The sequence below is a fragment of the Euleptes europaea genome, chromosome 20, assembly GCF_029931775.1.
Source record: "Euleptes europaea isolate rEulEur1 chromosome 20, rEulEur1.hap1, whole genome shotgun sequence".
NCBI lineage: Eukaryota > Metazoa > Chordata > Lepidosauria > Squamata > Sphaerodactylidae > Euleptes > Euleptes europaea.
The window spans coordinates 7959532-7982987 of NC_079331.1; the positions used below are offsets into that span (position 1 = coordinate 7959532).

The following is a 23456-nucleotide window of genomic DNA, read 5'->3' on the forward strand; positions in this document are numbered from 1 at the left end:
CCCTCTCTCCACCCACAACCCCCCCCAAAAAAAACCTCCCTTTAGACCTGGAATGGTTCCAGCTGCTGGCGCAAGCCCTGGAAACAGCTCAATGCAAAGCAATTCTGCTGGCATAATCTGTTTGCTTTTCCCCCCCCAAAAAAAAAAAAAAAAAAACTTGGCTACTGTACCCCTTCACAGATTCTGCATTGTTTACCACTAAAGCAATATGGATAACCTTCAAAAAATAGTAATAAAGAACCCTGAACTCTGGGCAGATGGGGGGGGAGAGAGAGAGAATCAATGGGTTGGCAGCTAGTCCCAGAAGAAGAGGATGGAGCACACACCCAAATCTTAAAAAACAGTGTTTAGGAGGGTAGTAACAGGTATTGCACACCTAGGAACGAACCATCGTTGTACGGGGCCTACAGATACTGAGCAAATGCACATTTGCACAGGAAATGCAATGTATCTGCAAATATCAGAATGCCAGGATAATGCAGAGGGAAACTAGAACAGGAAACGTGTCTCCTGTTTCCCCCTGCCCTGTCATATTTATTGACATTGCCCATCAACTTTGTATTTCTAGCTCTATTGCGTTGTTCACTGGATGTTCGGTACTATATGGTTACCTTACTTTCCCTCCTCCTGTATTCCACAATCCACCACAGGCCTCTGTGAGAAAAGCGGGCTATAAAATAAGCTTAAATAAATAGATAAAACAGTGCTGGCCATCCAGTTGAGTTACCGGCCTCATGAGATGAACACCGGGCGATACGTCAGTAGGACAGCCGCATGGAAATAGCAATTTTATGCAACTTCTTTCTCTACACGGCTCCCAGACAACCTCAAGTCCAAGACACGTTGGATGAAATAATGTTTTTTTTAAATATTTTCAACCGGATGCTTCCTCCCCCACCCCACCCCAAAAAAACTTGTCTTATGGTAAGAAGAGGAACTGACGCCAACTCAATCCAAAACCAATATATCTCTAAAGACCTGCTTGGAATTCTAACAGGGTGGCACCGAAAGGTGGCACCTTATTTTATGTTTCAACCTCAGTTCTTCCAGTTTTGTGTTATTTTTGGGCTGGTCTTTAACAAACAGGTATAAAACGGCTTTTTCTTAGAAGACGCAATGGGATAAACTAGAGCAGCTCAGCTGCTCAGCTGACAAGAACGAGATTTTTATTAAACATTAGATTATAGCTAAGCCTATGTGAAAGATGCCACACCCATGGCAGGAACAGAAACAAGAGCTGTAAAAATGTGGTTTTTAAAGAAAGGATCCTTGCAACAACCCTGGGAGGTAGGAGCGCATTACTCCTGTACTGCAGACGCAGAGGGACAGGCAGAGGTTAGCAATTTGTCTTAATGAGCTTATGGAAGACAAAACCGAATGGATGGCCTGACTTCCCTATTCATACCTCACCGAGAGCCTAACCAGATGTGATATTATACCCACAGGTAGTTAAAAGACATCTCCAGCTAGGGTTGCCAGGTCCCTCTTCGCCACCGGCAGGAGGTTTTTGGGGCGGAGCCGGAGGAGGGCGGGGTTTGGGGAGGGACTTCGATGCCAGAGTCCAACACCCAAAGCGGCCATCGTCTCCAGGCGATCTGATCTCTATCAGCCGGAGATCAGTTGTAATATCAGCTCTCCAGCTAGTACCGGGAGGCTGGCAACCCTAATCTGCACCCAAACCTGTACTCCATCTCCTTCTCTCCCCCGCCTCCTCCTTACCCAGAAGTAGGCTGCCATGGGATGTACCCCACAAGAGGGGCACTTGGCCTTCTCAGCCATTAGCCGGAGGGAGGCACACTTAGCAGCAAGGTATAACCAAGCACGCAGCGTGCACACAGGTGCCCGTATCTACCTGCTAAGCTCGGATCACTCTCTCAGCCACATTACATCATATCCCCCACCCCAAAATCACGGATTGCACCACAGGCCCAGAAGGCAGCTTCCCAAATCTCCGCTTGCAGCTAAAAACAAGAGGGGGGGGGGGGAGAAGAGAAACAATCTTCTAGCCTTACTGTTGCTAAGATATGCTCGAATGTGTGGGCTACACCCGAGGAAGGCTCAGAGCCAGAGAGTAAGATTTCTAGTCGTGGAGAGGCAGCGCTTAAAGATGCTGGGCTGCACCTCTTTGCCCCTCCGCTGGAAGAGGAATCGTGCAAAAAACAAAAAACCACAAGGCCTTTGGGAATTAAGAAGCTACGCAGATTTGCTTCATCTAGACCGGTGGCTCCCAAAGTGGGCAGTACCACCCCCTGGGGGGGAGGTGGCATTAACTGGGGGGGCACTAAGAGTCAAGGGGGCAGCAGGGGGGCGCTAGAGGTGGGCTCCTTCAATTGTGTTGTTTGCTAATTTACAATAGATCAAGCTATGGCACCATGCTGGCAAATTTGGTGGGAACTACCAGAATTTTTTCCCCAGACTTTGAAGAGCTGGTACCACTGGATCAAGTCCATCAATTTTGTTGAATAAATTTCAACTAAAAAGTTTTAATTTGATTTTGAATAGATGTGCAATTAATGGTTACTATCTTGAAATGTTATTGCTATTATCTTCTTAGCACGTCATGCAAACCCCTATTTTGAATAATGCTTTTTATAGGGTAGGGGGCGCTGGGGTTGAGTTTGTGGAACCAAGGGGGCGGTGGCCCAAAAAGTTTGGGAACCACTGATCTAGGATAATTTTAACAGGGCACATAACACCGTTTCAGTTGACGCAGAACACTGACCTGAATGCAGAGGGCATACAACCCTGATTATAGTTGCATTCACACAACCTATGAAACTGTTCTGGGCTACAAGCCCCCAGTCAAGTAACGGGCCCCTTGAATTCAGTTCAGAAGTCACAACCGAACTGGGGCTCGGCTAGGAACAGGGTGTGCGTTCACTTCTCGTTCGTCTTGTTTGTGGCTTCCTAAAGGCACCTGGTTGGCCACTGTGTGAACAGACTGCTAGACTTGATGGGCCTTGGCCTGATCCAGCAGGGCCTTTCTTATGTGACTATAGTTTGTCTGAACTGGATGAACTGTATTAGTGCAGAACAGTTTGCCTTCAAACTGGAAACAAGCGAATGAGAGAAAAGTGCATAGAAGGGTAAAAGCCCTGCTCACAATGGCTAAGCCATAGTCTGGCCAATAAAATCTGAGTTGGGTAAACGTTTGTGCATGGCCAAGAAATGCCACACGCAGACCCGATCCTACCATTCTACAAAAAAGCTTATTAAAATATTTATATCCCACCCTTACTGGGGATGGGCCATGGCTCCATGGTACAGCCTCTGCTGGGCTTGCAGAAGGTCCCAGGTTCAATCCCCAGCATCTCGTTAAAGGAACCAGGCAGGTAGGTGATGTGAAAGACCCCTGCCTGAGACCCTGGAGAGCCGCTGCTGGTCTGAGTAGACAATACCGACTTTGATGGACCAAGTAGAAGGCAGCTTCATGTGTTCATGAGTATTTTTGGTTGCAATTTCAAGATTTCCTCCAACCTACGTGGCTCTTCCATCGAAAGAGCCTCTTATACTGGAAAAAGATTCCTTAGGCTGGAAAAAAGCATCTCAGGAGGATGGAGTTTAAGTACTAGAGCTCATGACCATCTGACCTAACATTTTGAAGATCAAATGATTCACAGTATTGATTTAATGGATTGAAAGTGTGCTAGCCCATTATCTAGGGTTTTGTAGCTGTTGATCAGTGAAGTCACAGATTATCCTAATCAATTATTATTTACAGCTAATAGTTATTCCACGGCTCGACAAATCCCAGGTGCTATGGCGCCTAGAAATTTCATTTTGGCGCCTACTTTTTCCCCGAACCGAACATTTATATGTGAATGCTCATTACTGCCAAGAGACCACATTAGGTAGGATTGGCAGGAGGCAGCTCATTCACACGTGCAGGTAGAGATGGGGATTGAGAGTTAATTCTTAGTCATTTCAGAAAACCGAGAACCACTGCTTTAAACCACCCAGAGCTCAGTGGTAGAGCATCTGCTTGGCATAAAGGTCCCAGGTTCAATCGCCGGCATCTCCAGTTAAAGGGACCAGGCAAATAGGAGATGTGAAATCTCCTGAGACCCTGCCTGAGACCCTGGAGAGCCGCTGCCGGTCTGAGTAGACAATACTGGCTTTGACGGACCCAGGGTCTGATTCAGTAGACGGCAGCTTCATGTGTTCATGTTTAGCCCTGCCCTGTAGCTCCAGAAAAGAGGCTCTCTAAAGAATCTGCCTAGCATTACGTGGCATGGATTCTTATGGAAGGACATAAAGCTGTTCCACAGTACACAACATCTGGCAGCTAATGTGAGTCTTGCTGCAGCTGCTGCCTCTTCTCCCCCCCACCCCATTGTCAACCAGCAGGCTGGAGTTTTCTATGCAAGCAAGAGAACCAGATGGCATTTCTGCCCACCGACCGAAGACAAGGATCCGATTGGTCTTCTCCCTACTGCAGCTCCGACCCCAGGAGTAAGCTCGGAAATGGCATGGGGGAGGGAGGGACTCGTGGGGAAGATCCATGACCCTTGCGCTGGATCTAGCCCAACGCAAGCACATGCACGTGTGAGATTTGCTATGCAATTAGTGCCTTGCGTACAGATGTCAGAACAAAATACATTGCGGCAAGCCCTTGGTACATTTTGTGTTGATTCTCTCTAGCTGCAGTTTTTTTGTTGTTGTTCCTCTGTGGATTACAGACCATCAGAGATCCAGAAGGCACCTAAATGGGATCCATCACAAATCTCTGCTCTAAAAGCAAGCCCTGGTACGGATTAGGACGTAAAATCCAGATTATGTACCTCACTGTGTAGGGACTGCAGCCAAGCGCCACCAAAGATTTCCCTTTTAACAGCTGCACAGATCCATTATGCTTGTTTCTGGTTAAAATTTTGCCCGGTTTTAGCTTTACGTATGCAGGTTTGATATTGCCTGTTGCAATCCTTAAGTCCTCAATCAATTAACTTTATGGGATGGTTACTCTGGGGGAGGGAATACAGGGGCACTGCTTATCCCACCCCCTCCACATCTCTAATTGCTATCTCCCTGCACTCAGCTTTAGCCTGGGTTGACCAAATTTTTTTATTTCTTCCTTCTCAAGAATTATACTGGGGTGTATACGATCATCCACAGATTTCTGCGGAGTGGGACGTTCCCCCTTTCTCTTGCTGCTGGAGCTCACTGAGATGATTTTTAGGAGCAGAACCGGGGGGGGGGTTAAGAGAGGGTCTGCAGAGGGAGGAGGGAACTGGTGGGAAACCGCCAGCGCTTTTCCACAAATGGGAATGCTGTTCCCTCAGAGGCACAAGGCACAACTTGGTCGGCCAGTGTGTTCAACTGCAGCTTCATCCATCTGGAGAGGTGCTGTGGCTCCGCAGAAGAGCATTTACTTTTCATGCAGAAGGCGCCAGGTTCAACCCTCAGCATCTCCAGTTAAAAAGGACCAGGCAGTAGGTGATGTGAGTAGACAACATTCACCTTGATGAACTGAGGGTCTGATTCAGTATAGGGCAGCTTCATATGCATTCATAGCCTTCTAAGCGTAAGGAATGCATAAGGCATTCAAAGTAAGCTAACCAGCCGTTTAAAGCAGCTAGTAAAAGCAAGTTAAGTTTCTTTTTGGAAATAACTTGGGGTAAGACAGAGAGCCTCCTGTTTTAGTCAAGTGTTAGGAATTCGGCTACACTGGCACCTTCCTGCTCACAAGAAGAAAAAGAAGAGTTGTTTTTTATATGCCAACTTTCTCTACCACTTAAGGGAGACTCAAACCAGCTTACAATCACCTTCCCTTCCCCTCCCCAAAAGAGACACCCTGTGAGGTAGGTGGGGCTGACAGAGCTCTAAGAGCTGTGACTTGCCCAAGGTCCCCCAGCTGGCTTCGTGTGTAGGAGTGGGGAAACAAATCCAGTTCACCAGATTAGCCTCCGCCACTCATGTGGAGGAGAGGGGAATCAAACCCCGTTCTCCAGATCAGACTCCCCTGCTCCAAACCACCACACCACGTAGCTGATATGGGTCAGAGCGAGCTACAAAACAGATCTGATACTTCCCACATCGGCTATGTCAACACCTAAGCTGCAAGGCAAAAACCAACCACAAGACATAACCTGTGCAGTCAAGATCTTCTGGAACCAGGCCTGACAGCTTCTGAGACAAGTGCATGAGAAAATAAAACCCAGCTAGAGAATCATGTCCAGAAATCCCGGCCTTGCGGCAATTCACAAGCTTTGACAGACTATCCATCTAACCTCTTTTGGGCACAAGCTGAACATTCTTCAGGGTGGCAGAACGTGTTCCTTTTATATAGCCCTTGCCAGATCATCCACCTTCCGCAAAAGCTGACTCTTCTTGCTAACAGGGTCTCCCTGAGAGATTTTGGTCACTGTAGTCCAAAAACCCTCCCCATAAAAAATATGGCACAGTGTGCCGCCTTTAAAACGGCACCTGACACCTGCTACTCTGCCTCCTAAACTTTGCTTCTTTGGTCCCTTCTTCGGAGCCAGCGTGGTGTAGTGGTTAAGAGTGGCGGACTCTAATCTGGAGAACCGGGTTGGATTCCCCACTCCTCCACATGAAGCTTGTTGGGTAACCTTGGGGCTAGTCACAGTTCTCTCAGAACTCTCTCAGTTCCGCCTACCTCACTAAGGGCTCTTTCAGGCGTGCTGAATAATGCACTTTCAAATCCAATTTTAATGCACTTTCGTGATTGTTTGCAAGTGGATCTTGGCGTTTCACACAGTAAAATCCAGTTGCAAAGTGGGATTAAAAGTGCAATATTAAGGATGTCTGTTGTGGGGAGGGGAAAGGAAGGCGCTTGTAAGCCACTTTGAGACTCACATCGGTAGAGAAAAGCAGGGTACAAAAACCAACTCTTCTTTTTCCTTCTGAAAAGCCAAGGTTATTTGTTTATTTACTTCATTTATACCCTGCCTTTCTCCCTAATGGGGACCCAAAGCAGCTGATAACATTCTCCCCTTCTCCATTTTATCCCCACAACAACCCTGTGAGGCAGGTCAGGCTGAGAGCGTGGTGTGACTGGCCCGAGGTCACCCAGCAATCTTCCATGGCAGAGGGGGGATTCGAACCTGGATCTCCGGGATCCTAGACTGACACTCTAACCACCACACAACATTGTCATGCTGCACATAGACTTCTAAATGGCATAATACACCAAACGGCCCAATGTTTTACGCGGTCACTTTATTTTTTTTTTAAGCAATCAAATAAGTTTAGGCTGGATACAGTACATATGGCATACATTTTAATGTCCCCCCCCGATTCCTGGGCTTGTTTTCCCACCGGGGCGGGGGAAGAATGTTATTCCCTATGGCTCCAAAACTTCGAATCCCAATTGATCCAATTACCTGGTAGCAGTTCCCTTCGGTCTTTTGTGATGGGTGTTGTGCAGACGCCTCTGAAGTCGAGAGAGTTATCCAGCATGGCGTTTATACGTCGGAAAATATCTGCATTGCTGCATGTAGTCAGAGCTGGAACATCCGAGTTGTCCCAGCAGTCTTTCGTGGCCCTGCCAATACCTTCCTTCTGGTAAAAAAAGGACAATATTAAGACCAAAGCATCAAATTTCAGCTGTCAACGATGTAAGAAGAGTTGATTTTTATATGCCCACTTTCTCTACCACTTAAGAATCAAACCTACTTACGATCACCTTCCCCTCCCCATTAACAGACAGCCTGTGAGGAAGGTGGGGCTGAGAGAGCTGTGACTAGCCCAAGGTCGCCCTGCTGGCTTTTTGTGGAGTGGGGAAACCAACCCTGTTCACCAGATTAGAGTCCACCGCTCTTAACCACTACACCACGCTGGCTTTGTAAGCATTGTGTGTGAAATGTGCCATCAAGTCGCTTCCGACACATGGCAACGCTATGAATTAATGACCTCCAAAATAGCCGATCGTCAACAGCCTTGCTCAGGTCTTGTAGGTTGAGGGATGTGGCTTCCTTCATAGAGTCAATCCATCTCGTGTTGGGTCTTCCTCTTTTCCTGCTGCCTTCAGTTTCTCCTAGCATTATTGTCAGCATCAACACTTGAAAACATCGTGGAATTTGGCAAGAGTTTCAGAACCTGACATTTTCACACAGAAGATACCAAGACGCCTGAGAGCAAGCGCTTGAGTTAGTACTGCCAGTTTCAAGTACATCTGTTTGTTTACTCCATTTATACCCTGCCTTTCTCCCTGAAGTTGGTTTACACCGTTCTCCTACGTGGCACAGCGGCTAAGAGCGGCAGGCTCTAATCTGGAGCACCACAACAGAGGAATCTCCGAGTGAGTGACAAGCAAAGACAGGGACTCCAGCGCGAGCCCTTTAAATCAACTATGAACTGTGCTAAGTAAACGGGACTTTTTTTTTGACTTTTTTTTATGTATTAGCAATAGTGGTAGTCTATGCATATGAAATTGTATTACGATATTTTTTGATCCTTGTGGAAATTGTATAGGCTTTATATAGAGTGTGAATGCAACACCTTATGAAATAAGACATAAAATCTGTCGTTAATTAACAGTAGATATTCATTTATTTATTTTTAATACAATTATATAATAAGGGAGCAAGAGTGCTGTTTATAACTGCTAAATATCTATTCCAGCACCATATTGTATAATTTGGAATATATCCATAGTACCTGGAGGTTGGCAACCCTACCCACCTACCACACAAGGTGCCTATTGTGGGGAAGGGAAGGCAATTGTAAGCCGCTTTGAGTCTCCTTTCGGTAGAGAAAAGAGGGGTATAAGAGCCAACTCTTCTTCTCTTCCATTTTATTCTCACAAAACAACCCTGCGAGGCTGGTCAGGCTGACAGTGTGTGACTGGCCCAAGGTCACCCGGGCAAGCTTCCACGGCAGAGCGGGGAATTGGAACCAGGGCCTCCCAGACCCTTGAATGGCACAGCTGCACCACATGAGCTAGAAATATCTCACTCGGCTTAGAAATCAGCTCTAACAGGGAAGGGCTGGCTTCTTTCAAATCAACAAATTCCCTATACCTAGCAGCCAAAGGATGGCCCCCTTGTGGATAGGAAAATCAACACAACGAGCACAACCACAACTATGACACAGCATTTTGTAAGCCGGGGAACTCCCAGGTTTGCAAAAAAAATTAAAAATAAATAAATCGTAGTTTTTAAGGAGTTCACCCAACAACCCCAAATACCATGTGAAAATGTGGCCATCAGAAGCAGGGAAGGCGAAGGCTGAACTGGGTTCAGAGTTGGGGGGGGGGAGGGAGAAGAGAGGCAGGTGGCGTAGGGAAGCCAAAAGTGTGGGGGTAGGCTTTCCCCTCTTGGATACCAGCGTGGTGTCGTGGTTTGGAGCGGTGGACTCTGATCTGGAAAACCGGTTTCGATCCCCCTCTCTCCACATGAGCGGCGGAGGCTAATCTGGGGAACTGGATTGGTTTCCCCCCGCTCCTACACACGAAGCCAGCTGGGTGACCTTGGGCTAGTCACAGCTCTCTCAGCCCCACCTCCCTCACCGGGTGTCTGTTGTGGGGAGAGGAAGGTGCTTGTAAGCCGGTTTGATTCCGCCTTAAGTGGTAGAGAGAGTCGGCATATAAAAACCAACTCTTCTTCATGCTAATTCAGCATGGAGCGGGGACATTTTCACATATCCAGGGTAGTCTAGGTACCTGTATCTCCCCTTCCAACTCTGTGAGTCTATCACTTACACACAGGAAGTGAAAGTTAAGAATACAGGCCCCGTCAACATAGCCTTTTTGTAGTTACGACCAACCAATTGCATCTTCCTCCCACTCAACCAGATTTACACTTGAGGCTGGATTCTTTGCACACACACACAAAATAGGAAACCATCATACTAATGTGCATTTCCAAAGTTACTGGCAAAGATTAAGGGTGGGCAAAGAAAAGGAAAAGCACTGAAAACCTAAAAAAAAAAAAGTGTAAAAGAGCCGGGAAACGTTGTGGTCAAGGCAAGGGTGTGATGTTGCAGTGATCTAACCTTTCCCCCACCCCCGGGGCAGACGTTTTCTCACCTGTTTCTGAACCACCCCACCTTTGAGAATGCAGGCTTCTCAACCACCACGAGAAAACGGGAATTTCTCCACCTAGCACTCTGCATTGTTATAGACGACCACATATCCCCGCTTTACTGCATTTGCGGGCCCCTCTGCAATTTTGAAGGTTAAGCGGTGCGCACCGCAACAAAACGGTTGCTTCCGAGGTCCGGGCGCAGTCCCAAAACCTTGGGAGGCGCCCCATAACGTTTGGCTCCCCAAGCCAAAACGTATGATCGGAGCATCTCTTTCCAACAGAGCAACCCACTCTCTACATTGTTCACGGTACGCCTTGCCTTAGTTTTCTCTTGGCATTGATTTCTAATGCTGCAACCCTAGTTGGGGGGGGGGGGAAGAGGGAGAAAAACTGAAAAATGGCAGCATGGTGTAGTGGTTAAGGCGTCCGGCTAGGATTCAGGGAAACCCAGGTTGGAACCCCTCCTTGGCCACGGAGACCGGCTTGGGCCAGTAAGCCTTTCATTCAGGAACCTGTCTCTAAACTGGATAATCTGATTCACAGTGGGTCGCCGTGTTAGTCTGTCTGCAGTAGTAGAAAAGGGCAAGAGTCCCGTCGCACCTTAAAGACTAGCAAAAATGTTTTCTGGTAGGGTATGAGCTTTAGGTATCTGAAGAAGTGAGCTGTGGCTCACGAAAGCTCCTACCCTACCAGAAAATATTGTTAGTCTTGAAGGTGCTACTGGACTCTTGCCCTTTTCTACTACTGGATAATCTGAGGGTTTCTTTTTAGCAGGGGTGGATTTTAAGACTACACTGGCAGACACTGAATTTTTTCCCCAGTCAATTAAGATTAAAAAATACTAATTTCCTTAATTTTTCCCCCCCTTTTTATTTTGGTCTCAGTGTGACACTGTTCAGGGCCGAACTGGCCATATGAACAGTACCGTTAAAAGTTGCTCGGGCCAGTAGCATTTTCTCCAGCCTTGACCCCGGCCAAGTATTCGGATGAGTCTTGCCTTGAAACCCCTACGGGGTCGCCGTTAAGTCAGCAGTGACCTGACAGCGAAACCAGCACCGCCATACAACCCCTTAGTCAAACAGGCACAAGCTGATCCTCAATGACGGTGCATTCCTAAGGAAAGTTACTCCAGCCTAAGCCCATTAAAACGAATGGGCTTAGACTGGTGTAACTCCCCTTAGGAACGCACTATTGTGAAGACTTACATGCTGCATGTGAAGACTTACAGGAGGTTCCTTTAAATCAGTGGTTTTCCACCTTTTTTGCTCCATTTCCCCCCCTTTCACCATTGTTCACAATATAACTCCCCCCCCTTCCCAAGCTAGTCTTAACTCAGTGGTTCCCAAACTTTTCGGGCCACCGCCCCCTTTGTCCCACAAACTCAACCCCAGCGCCCCCCCTACCCTATCCAACACCACAGTTGAAGGGGCCCACCTCTAGCAGCCCCCTGCTGCCCCCCTTGCCTCTTAGTGCCCCCCTAGGTAATCCCACCGCCCTCCCAGGGAACCACTGGTCTAACAAAACAAACAAAACCCTACAATTTTATAGATTGTACATCATCTACAGGCCATCACACTTTGCTGAATAGTGGTCCCAATTCCCCCCCCTCCAACCCTAAAATCCCCCCTGGGGGGGGGAATTCCCCTTTTGTTGAGAACCCCTGCTCTAGAACATGGGTTCTCAACAAGGGGGGGAATTCCCTTGGGTGAGAATTTTAGGTTTCCAGGGTGGGGGAATTGGGACCACTATTCAGGAAAGCGTAATGTCCTGTCGAGGATGTACAATCTGCACAAATTGTAGTTTTGTTTTTTCATTTGCTCGGCTACATCCAATGAAGTTGAGGACTCTCTCGGGGAAGGGGGGCCTTATGTTCCGAACCATGGGGGGGAAGGAGCAAGAAAAAAAGGTTGAAAGCCTCTGCTCTAGAGTAAATTGCGCAGTCGTGGCCAAGAGTCAGGAAACGGGAAAGCGAGCCGGGGAGTTTCCCTGCCCAGCTCGTTTTGCTTTTCTACCCCCAGGGTGGGAAAAGGGGGCATTGCAAACCCCACCCCGACGCCTCTGCGGGCCTGGGCTGAAACCCCCTTCTGGGGCAAAGGGGCGCGGTGGGGAACAGGAGCGCTTCGACCGCAGGTTGCATTGGAGGCGCGCTTGCAAAAAAATAAAAATTAATTCAATTAATTGAGCAATGCTTTTTTTCTTTTGCAAGTTTGAAGAGAACAGTTGCAAGGAGAGGGGGTGCATGCACGAGGGGCCGGAATAAGCCTCACCCAGGGGGGAGAGGGGAGGCCGCGCGCCCCCAGCCCCTCTCTCTCGGCCCGCCCCGGGGGAGCAAAGGGCGGGGGGGCTCCCCACCGACTCCCAAGAGCCCCCGGCCGCCGGGGCTTGGGGCAGGCGGGCCCCCGCTTTGCAAGGCTCGCCCCCCAGCCGCCACTCACCGGGGACGAGAAAGCCATCTCGAGCCAATCCTGCGGGAATCCCGCGCCGGCGGCGGCCGCGGGAGCTTTATAGGCCTGCATGGGGGGCACGCGGCTCCCGCTTCCCTCCCGCCTGCGCGCGCAGAGGGGGAGGGGGAGGGCTTTAAAGGGGGGCCGCGCGGGGGCAATGAGGGCTCCCTCGTGCGCGTGGGGGCACGTGATCAAGGGGCTCTTGTTCCCCCCCCCGGAAAAATAAAGGTGCAAAAACCACGCCTGGCGGGAAAACAATTGTGCAAAAACCACGCCTGGGGGGAAGTAATTGTGCAAAAACCATGCGCGGGGGGCGATAATTGTGCAAAAACCACGCCTGGGGAAAAGTAATTGTGCAAAAACCACGCCTGGGGGAACAACAATTGTGCAAAAACCACGCCTGGGGGAAAGTAATTGTGGAAAAAACCATGCACGGGGGGATAATTGTGCAAAAACCACGCCTGGGGAAAAGTGTGCAAAAACCATGCGCCGGGGGGGATAATTGTGCAAAAACCACGCCTGGGGGAAAGTAATTGTGCAAAAACCATGCGCGGGGGGGGGCGATAATTGTGCAAAAACCACGCCTGGGAAAAAGTATTTGTGCAAAAACCACGCCTGGGGGAACAACAATTGTGCAAAAACCACGCCTGGGGGAAAGTAATTGTGGAAAAAACCATGCACGGGGGGATAATTGTGCAAAAACCACGCCTGGGGAAAAGTAATTGTGCAAAAACCATGCGCGGGGGGATAATTGTGCAAAAACCACACCTGGGGGAAAGTAATTGTGCAAAAATAACGCCTGGGGAAAAACAATTGTGTAAAAATCACACCTGGGGAAAAGTAATTGTGAAAAAACCATGTGCAGGGGGGTTAATTGTGCAAAAACCACACCTGGGGAAAAGTAATTGTGCAAAAACCACTTCTGGGAGAAAAATAATTGTGCAAAAACCACACCTGGGGGAAATAATTGTGCAACAACCACGCCTGGCTCTGCCCATTCTTAAAATCTGTTTTGTTTATTTACACCTCGCCTTTTCCTCCTCCATAGGGACCCAAACACCTTGCACAATTTTCCATTCCTCCATTTTGTCCTCACAACAACCCTGCTAGGTGGCAGATGACAACGGCCTGCTAGTTATTTGTAGATTGCTGCCGGGATGGTAGCTTATGTATTAATATTATTAATACATAATATTAATTATGTATTAATTTTAAATGTAATAAAACTAAACGGGGGGAAAACAACAACCCTGTTAGGTAGGAGTTTGCCCACTCTGGGTTGGGAAATCCCTGGATATTTTGGGGTAGACCCCCGGGGAGGGGATTTTAGGGTAGACCCTGGGGTTTGGGGAGGGACCCCAGCAAAGTGCAATGCCATGGAGTCCCCCCCCCCCCGCCAAAGCTGCCATTTTCTCCAGGGGAACTGGTTTCTGAGACCAAGGTGGGCATTTGGCCTGGCACTTTTACGCAGCAGGCTTCTCGGCCTAGCCCTGACTCAGCTCTTTCATGCTGACTCAGCTCTTTAATCGGCTCTTTAATGCTGAGTCAGGCCTACAACTGTCAAAAATCTGGTCAAGTCATGAAAGGCCTTTCCCAGGCGTGTAGGCCAGAGGTGGAAATTTTCATCCTGGTTATATTTGGGGCGCGGGGGAATACTTCTCCATTAGCCTGGCTTAGATTTATTGGGCGGTCAGTGGAAATTTGCCATTTTATTACATGGACCCTAGGGTTGCCAACTCCAGGCTGGGAAATTCCTGGAGATTTGGGGGTGGCGCCTGGGGAGGGGAGGGTTGCCAGGTCCCCCTTCACAACCGGCAGGAGGTTTTTGGGGCGGAGCCTGAGCAGGGCGGGGTTTGGGGTGGGGAGGGACTCCAAGGCCATAGAGTCCAATTTGTAGGGTTGCCAACCTCCAGGTGGTAAACCACAAAAATAAGGCTCAGTGCTGTAAGGATAACTGGAGCAACCCAAAACAGCACTAACTACGTTGCTAATGCAAAAAATGGTGAATTTAATAACAGTGAAAAAGTGCAAAGTATGTACAACCTCCAACCTCCAGGTGGTGGCAGGAGATCTCCTGCTTTTACAACTGATCTCCAGCCGCTAGAGATCAGTCCACCTGGAGAAAATGGCTGCTTTGGCAATTGGACTCTATGGCATTGAAGTCCCGCCCCTCTCTAAACTCTGCCCTCTTTGGCTCTGCCTCCAAAACCTCCCGCCGATGGCAAAGAGGAACCTGGCAACCCTATCTATGATGTTACTCAAATGTGCCTACCCAAGCCCCCCCCCCATAGATTGCCCATTCATTCACACCCTATTCACACATATAACGCGCTTTAACTCCAACAAAGTTACTATAATGCTCCATTAAGCCCCCAAATGCACTGGGACCATTTAAGAATGCGATTTTTCTAGTTATCAAATTGGATTTTTTTCATCTTATTTTTTTTATTTTCAATACCAAGTTTCTTCAGCGTGGTGTCGTGGTTAAGAATGGGGGTTTGGAGTGGTGGGCGCTGATCTAGAGAACCGGGTTTGATCCCCCACTCCTCCACATGAGCAGCGGAGGCTAATCTGGTGAACTGGATTTGTTTCCCCACTCCTCCACACGAAGCCAGTTGGGTGACCTTGGGCCAGTCACACTCTCTCAGCCCCACCTACCTCACAGGGTGTCTGTTGTGGGGAGGGAAAGGTGATTGTAAGCCGGTTTGATTCTCCCTTAAGGGGTAGAGAAAGTCGGCATATAAAAACCAACTCTTCTTCTTCTTCAAAGTCAGTTGTAGTGTTAGATGACTGGGCAGATTTCTAACCTGGCACCAATACAGAATCTGTTCCACTTGGCTGGACTTGCTCTTTGGACAGGGCCCCAGGGACAGTACTTTCTGTTCGTTGCTGCTCGCTTCCTCTGTGGGTCAGCAAGTACTCGCTTTACGAGTCCTTTAAGACCAACTTTGCTTGCTTTGTCTTGTCCCGGTTCCTCTTTTCTCTCGGCGTCAGCATTATACTTCTGGGAGCTGGCAGATGATCCCTTTTCGCCGTCACACCTTTCTAGGCCCGCTGGACTTAAATGGGCTTGAAAAGTTAAACTCCGCTTAGGAGGGCACTGGAAACCGGACAGCTCAGCGGTCTCCTCCCGGAGACATTTATTCCTTTGATGAACTATGAGCTTCCAAAAGAGAGCGGATTTGTTTCCATGGAATCAAGTAGTAATTCCTGGACTGTAATACTTCCGTTTGTGCTCAGGCAGCTGCATGTCTGAATGCATTTCCACGACGACGACAAAATCCCTGCAGGCAGATAACTAACAGGAGAAAGGGTTCCCTGATGTTATAGTTTTCTGTATGCGGGTGGATTTTGTTTTTGCAAGCTTTGGTTCTACTCTGCATAAATTGGGACCGCAGATTTGTCAAAACTTATTTCTGGAAACAAAAAAGCATGTGAGAATATGACTGCAGTATGTCGGTTCAGGCTCTCCAGTCTGCATGAATATCAATATTATATGCCAGTGATGCATTTTTAAAGACGTGGTCCGGCAGCCATCAGCTTTGACTGACATTTCATAGCTCCCGTCCTTGCCCTTTTGACCTATGATGGATGAGAGATACTGACACCCAGGAGGCTGCAGGGAGGGAGGTGTGCGTGGGAATGACGACAAAAAGAGACCCTGCTCGAAATCCCACTCTCAGCTTCTGCCCCGATTACTCCATACAGAAGAGCCAGCAAGTGAGAGCCAGTTGCAGGAAGAATTTTATTGACACGTCTCCGTCCATAATAAATACAGCCACAAAACAGAAACTAGAGGAACGGAACGGACCCCCTATGCAGCAAAGGTACCAGAACCGTAAGAATCTTCAGCACCCCCCCCAAAAAAAACCTTCTGTTTGCCGCTGTGCTAATTCCCATTATTTATCCCAATGTCTGCTTCCCATGATCTATGGCGCACCGTTCCCCTCCCTTAGACTCTACCTGTACTTTACACAGGGACATAACAACAGAGAAAGGCAAGTTGTGGGCAGGGATGCAGGGGGGCCGAGTCAAGGGCTGGCCGGGGACAGAAAAGGAAGGAGGGTGGGATGCTGGGCGTGGCCACGGCTAGAGAGAGAAGCTACCCAGGTCACTGCGTCAAGGAGTGGATTATGTCCTTCACCAGCATAGTGCCAATCAACATCTTCTCGCTGTTGATGGTCAGGTGCGCAGCGTTTCCTGCTTTCTTCTCCAGGGTAATGAGGATGAGGCTTCCGCTGCTAACCGTCTTAGCAGCAAATCTACCCAGAGAGAAGAAGAGTTGGTTTTTATATGCCGACTTTCTCTACCACTTATAGAATCATAGAGTTGGAAGGGACCACCAGGGTCATCTAGTCCAACCCCCTGCACAATGCAGGAAATTCACAACTACCCCCCATAGCCCTAGTGACCCATACTCCATGCCCAGAAGATGGCCAAGGTGCCCTCCCTCTCATGACCTGCCTAAGGTCATAGAATCAGCATTGCTGACAGATGGCCATCTAGTCTCTGCTTAAAAACCTCCAGGGAAGGAGAGCTCACCACCTCCCGAGGAAGCCTGTTCCACTGAGGAACCACTCTGTTAGAAAATTCTTCCTAATATCCAAAATTCTTCCTAATTTAAGGAAGAATAAACCGGCTTACAATCACCTTCCCTTCCCACAACAGATACCCTGTGAGGTAGGTGGGGCTGAGAGAGAGAACTGTGACTAGCCCAAGGTCACCTAGCTGGCTTCATGTGGAGGAGTGGGGAATCAAACCCGGTTCTCCAGATTAGAGTCTGCCGCTCCAAACCACCGCTCTTAACCACTACACCATGCTGACTCTCTGGAAACAGCCACACAGATGTGATGAGCGTGGATAATTTAAGTTAAGGGCGCCCTTCACAATCCTCTGCCCACCCCACTGCCCATGCTCCATTCAACGATTGCAACATGATTGTATGTAACGGGTAGACAAAGTTCTTCCAGACATGGCATCCTTACTCTGCTATACCCAAAGAGGTTAGGAATGATATCCCTACCCTTCCCCCAAATTGATTTCCAGCTGGAAAAAGCAAAATGCCAACCTGGCTTAACACCCAAGACAGTAAATAGTTAACATCCCCATCCTCCCAGTCTTGTTCCGTATTCATTTCCAATGAGGAAAAGCAAAAGGCCAACATGGCTTAACACTAGGATATTTCGGCACTAGAATTCAAAAATAAGGACATGCTGCGTTGGCAGTTTTTGAAATAGTAGGAATGTAGATGCTGCGGGACTTTCAAGTCATACATTAAAAGGGAAGTAGACCCAATGAGGTAGGCTGGTGATTCAAATCAGCCCATCTGCATACCCTGCATACCACATATTGATGAGTTCTGGCTGTTTGAAGTATGCATTGCACTGTTATACCAACACAACCTAGAAGTAAGCTGGGAATTACACAATGGAATCCAGTCCGGAGGAAGAGAAAATGAAATTCCTCTTATGGGAGGGAGACTCTCAGTGTTATTTGCAGGTAGCCAAGTACTGCTCTGCAGCAATTAAAATCCGCTCAGAAAAGTTCATTAGTGTTAATAAGGTTAATTTTAATTGATATAATTTTATCTGTATTTTGTACAGAGGGATTATTTTATCATGTAATCAAGGTTTGTATCTTATCTGGCTAATGCCGTAATTATCCATCCATCCATCCATCCATCCATCCATCCATCCATCCATCCATCCATCCATCCATCCATCCATCCATCGAAAAGATTTTCTTAATTATCTATCTATCCATCTATCCATCCATCTATCCATCCATCCCATCCATCGAATCTCTGCACATCTAAGGCCAATGTCTCTCTGGATCTCAGCCATTAGCAGAGGAGATCAGGGCTTAGCCAATAGCAGAGGAGACCAGGGCTTAGCCAATAGCAGAGGAGATCAGGGCTTAGCCAGTAGCAGAGGAGATCAAGTCTTAGCCAGTAGCAGAGAAGATCAGGGCTTAGCCAATATCAGAGGAGACCAGGGCTTAGCCAATAGCAGAGGAGACTGGCAAGGCCCCAAAACAGCATGGATGGTATTATGGGAAAAGAGGCAACGTTTTGGCCCATCAGATCCACCTCCTCACCGGTATTCCTTGTCTGACCCGCAGGGCACACGGCTAACGTTGGCGGCAGCCGTCACCTGCTGCACAATCACGTGGTCACTCTGGCATTTTTCGGGCAGGGTCAGCTTCTCTGTGATCTCGCTCATGCCAGTCAGCTTTCCTGCATGGCAGAAGAGAGAATCAGTATTCATTTGCTGGGCAAAGGCAAACCCCATTGCTAGGACAGCGCGCGGGTGGGGCAGGATGGGATGTGGGAGATGCACTGCCTCCTGGCACGCGTCCCATCCTGGACGGGCAGCAAATCTGCCAGCTGAAACCTTTGGTCTCTATGTGCCAGGCTGAAATTCCCAGGCTCTTTAAAAACAAAACGTGGTGCTGTCAGCTTAGAAACCTGCAATATTTTTTCCCCACCTCTTCACCAGATTCCTGAGATTTGGAGATTTAAAAAAATAATAACTTACTTAGCTCTGCAAATTCACCTGGGAAATCCCTGCCTACACATTTCTTGTCCGGCCCCAATGAGAAAGTGGCAGCTTACAAACACCTAAAGCAATCTCAGCACCAAGGGACAACAATTAATCTAAATAAGACATTTTATAGTCGCCGCCTCTTCCTTTCCACGCCTGGTGGAGCCTAGGGAGACCACAGTTGCTGTGACTTCTGTTTCCCCGTATTTGAACCACCCTATTTATATATCACTACCATCTTGAACACATGCAAAATGTTTTTTTTTAAAGTCCTAGCCAGGATGGCCGCGTAAGCGGCCATCCTGGCTAGGCCCTGTGGGACCCCGACCCCTGGCACCTTAGAAAGCGATCTGCGTTTGCCCAACGTTGAGGCCATTTCCTGCCTGAATTCTGTCCAGGTAGAATCACAGAGCTGGAAGGGACCACCAGGGTCATCTAGTCCAACCCCCTGCACAATGCAGGAAATTCACAACTACCTCCCCCCCCACACCCAGTGACCCCTACTCCATGCCCAGAAGATGGCCAAGATGCCCTCCCTCTCATGATCTGTCTAAGGTCATGGAATCAGCATTGCTGACAGATGGCCATCCAGCCTCTGCTCTAAAACCAGCAGGGAAGGAGAGCTCACCACCTCCCGAGGAAGCCACTTCCACTAAGGAACTGCTCTGACTGTTAGAAAGTTCTTCGTAATGTTTACATGGAAACTCTTTTGATTTAATTTCAACCCGTTGGCTCTGGTCCGACCTTCTGGGGCAACAGAAAACAACTCGGCACCCTCCTCTATATGTAAGTACTTGAAAATGGTTATCATATCATCTCTCAGTCGCCTCTCCGGGCTAAACATACCCAGCTCCTTCAACCTTTCTGCATGATCCCTCACAGTGGAAATAAGGGAATAGGATGGAAACCCTTCTGATTGGACTGGGATCATAATTACATCTAGGGTGGTCTGATTTTGGGGTTTTGCCCACGTCTACCAAGCAGAACTACATACTCAGAACCTCATAGAAGCGTTATTTGGGTCTCGAGCAGTCCTAAGAATGCCAGCTGCGACTGAGCTAATCCAGCCCATCATCCCTTGCAAAAGTCGTGGCAACCACTAAAGGGTCCACCGGTAAGCCCACAATCTCTCTTCCACCCACCCTGCAGCTAACTGTTCACTGACCGCGGCTAGAGCGAGGACCAAACCCACAAAACCTCGATCCGGGATTTCAGCTCCGAGTCTTCCGGTGATACAGTCCAGAGATTGGATTTGCGTTTTTGCATAGCAGCAATTGGCTTGTATCGCCGTCACTCTAATATGGCACGAGTGGGGCGGGGGGGGGGTCTGCCCGAGCAGATTCCAGTTTACATACAGAGGGGCAGCAAAGGGGAGTGACGGACCCTGCTGAACATCTTCATATGGCCCTTCAGCCCTACAGTCTCTCAGCCATGGTTATTTGCAGAACTCAAACGAGCCTCCGTTGTAATACTGCTCAGCAATGCATAAGAAGAAGAAGAGTTGGTTTTTATATGACGACTTTCTCTACCAGTTAAGGGAGTCTCAAACCGGCTCACAATCACCTTCCCTTCCCCTCCCTACCACAGACACCCTGTGAGGTAGGTGGGACTGAGAGAGCTCTTAGAGAGCTGTGACTAGCCCAAGGTCACCCAGCTGGCTTCATGTGTAGGAGCGGGGAAATGAATCCAGTTCTCCAGATTAGCCTCCGTCGCTCATGTGGAGGAGTGGGGAATCGAACCTGGTTCTCCAGATCAGAGTCCACCACTCCAAACCACCACTCTTAACCACTACATCACACTGGCATAAAAGCAGGGGCGGTCTCAAGGCACAAAAGGGCATCAAAGTGGGACGCAAACATCTACAGAGCAGGGCCAGGTCCGGTGCTGAGGGCCCCTGGGCAGAGAGTTCACGGTGCCCTCGTCCCCTCCTCTGCTCACCCCAGGCCCTCCTCTCACACACACCCTCTTCCAGATGCCTCCCATGGGCCTGCGTGTCCTCCTGCTCGCTTGCAAGCCCTCCCACCCACCCCCAATGCTCACAGTGCCTGCAGCCCCTTCCCCAATGGCACAAGCAATGAAAGCATCTGGGAGCACGGGTGGCGGAGTGCTAGCAAGTATCTGGGTGTGTGGGGGTGACAATATGTGCCCCCCCAGAAGGCCTCAGCAGCTGCCCCATCTCAGGGTATGCTGACGCCGGCCCTGTCTATGGGGGCAAAGCCGCCGACCTGAAAGTGCTGGGTGCAGAAAGTGCATCCTAAAATCCTAAGCGGCAGGACCCCCCACCAAACAAAACACGCCTACAATTATCTCTTCCCGCCCACTTTGATGACTACAAGCCACCGGAACGGGCATCTCAAACAAGCTGGCCATGGGTTCGTTATCCAACGAGCCTTCTTCTCTTTGGAGGAAGAGTGGGGCTGGGTGTGTTGGGGGAGGGGGGGTGCTTGGAAGCTCAAGGCCAAACATGCCAGGAGGCTGCCTAGCCGGACCATGCAGAAAAGTGTGGTGTTCCAGAAAGCAGCCGAGGAGTGCCAGGTGCTCTGCCAAGGTAAAGAGGGGTGGGGAGGTTCAGGGGAAGGTACAAGGGGGCACAAGAGCAGGTCCAACCCCCTACCCCGGATGCCTCTCTGGCAGCCCAGGAACATCCATGCAAGTAAGTGCATGCGACTCCTGCGGAGGTAAACAGGTCCAGAAATTCGGAGGCAGGTCAGGGGGCCAGCACCTGTGTCCCTTCCACACAGTCGGCATTTCCTCCTCGTCGCCAAACTGTGCTGATGAAGCTCGGGCACCCACCTGTCGCTCCAATGTAAGCCCGGGCCATATTGCACCCTGAGTTCTGTAGCAAAGCTAGCTTCTTAACTGTTGCAACTAGTGGAACCCTCCTGCCTTACCCCAAATTAGAGAGAGTCTGAGTCAAGGCCTGTCTAAGGGATAACCAGGACCTGCTGAATCTGGATCTTCCGCTTGTATTTGTTATCACTGCGGAGATAAGAATGACGAATGCCCTTGGTGGTGGCCCCGCTGCCTTCTTGCTCATTTGGAATCCTTTGTACCACTTTGTTTTGATAGCTGTCCCCACTCCCATGTAGCAATCCTCTACCCTATAACTTGGGGAACAGCCACTATCAAAAGGAAAGGGCTGGGCCCTTTGCCGTTCCCGGATACTTGGCCAGCGGACGGAATTCCCCTGGAAACAAATGCCACAACTGCCAGAGCACTAGCCCACCAAGGCAGGATCCTTGCCCAGTTCTGCAGCTCTGGCATGGGTACCCCATTACCCACTGGCATGGGTTCATCCCCCACAATTGTTCCTGCACGGGCACGAGGCCCCAAAAAAATAATCTGAGGGCTCAAACCGACAAGAGGAAAGAAGGAAGATCATGTGTCTTGTTTGCTTGTAGGGCCTCAACCTGCCTTGGGGCCATGCAGGGAAAGGAGAGGGCGTTTAACCCTTCAACCTCCGCTCATGAAACCAGGATCCCTGCTTTGTTAGCATTTTTAATGAGACAACAAATGTCCTTGAAAAACACACCCTCCGCTCCCAGGACGAAAGGGCAGGATGAAAACATAATAAATGAATAAAATAAAATAGCAAGTTGACACCGCAATGTCTAGTACCGCTATACTACAGCTAACACATACTGTGTGTGTTAAGTGCCATCAAGTCACCTCCGACTCACGGCGACCCTATGAATCAATGTCCTCCAAAATGTCCTATCTTTGACAGCCTTGCTCAGATCTTGCAAACTGAGGGCCATGGCTTCCTTTATTGAGTCAATCCATCTCTTGTTGTGTCGTCCTCTTTTCCTGCTGCCCTCAACGTTTCCTAGCATGACTGTCTTTTCTAGTGACTCTCGTCTTGTCATAATGTGACCAAAATACAATAGCCTCAGTTTAGTCATTTTAGCTTCCAGGGTCAGATCAGGCTTGATTTGATCTATAACCCACTGATTAGTTTTTTTGGCAGTCCACCCTCTCCTCCAACACCGCGTTTCAAAGGAATCTACTTTCTTCCTATCAGCTTTCTTCAATGTCCAGCTTTCACACCCATACATAGTAATAGAGAATACGATGGCATGAACTAACTTAATCTTGGTGGCCAGTGACACATCTTTACACTTCAGAATCTTTTCTAGCTTCTTCATGGCTGCCCTTCCCAGTCATACTACAAAGGCTTTTTAGGAAACTGGAATGCCCATACAATAATGAAAACCTGGAATCTTCGCTCTGGACCACCTTTGACTCAGTGCCAGTATCTTGTTAGCAAGATGTGGGGGGAATCTTGAGTCTCATGAGCTCCCTCTTCTCCTTGTACACAACCAACTTGCAAGATTTATGGCAAATCACATGTTTTCCTGACTTTAAAAAATGGCACCCCATTCCTGGCCTACCGGTCCAGGGCAGGATAAGCCCAAAGGCAATGGATCAAACCAGCAGCAGGAGGGAACCAGGCGTGCCCAGAGCGGAAGTGGTGCTAACAGTAG

General features: G+C 48.9%; 1 protein-coding gene across 1 annotated transcript in view; it reads right to left on the reverse strand.

Annotated features, from left to right (window-relative positions):
• The window catches only part of AP3B2 (adaptor related protein complex 3 subunit beta 2), a 126141-nt gene that overhangs the window by 65654 nt on the left and 37031 nt on the right, over positions 1-23456 (reverse strand). Inside the window, exons 27-28 of the mRNA XM_056865905.1 lie at positions 18527-18665; positions 16513-16692 (exon numbers count right to left, since the gene is read on the reverse strand). Of these exons, the coding sequence (XP_056721883.1) occupies positions 16542-16692; positions 18527-18665 (290 nt within the window). The 3' untranslated portion in view covers positions 16513-16541. The remainder of the gene's footprint in view (positions 1-16512; positions 16693-18526; positions 18666-23456) is intronic.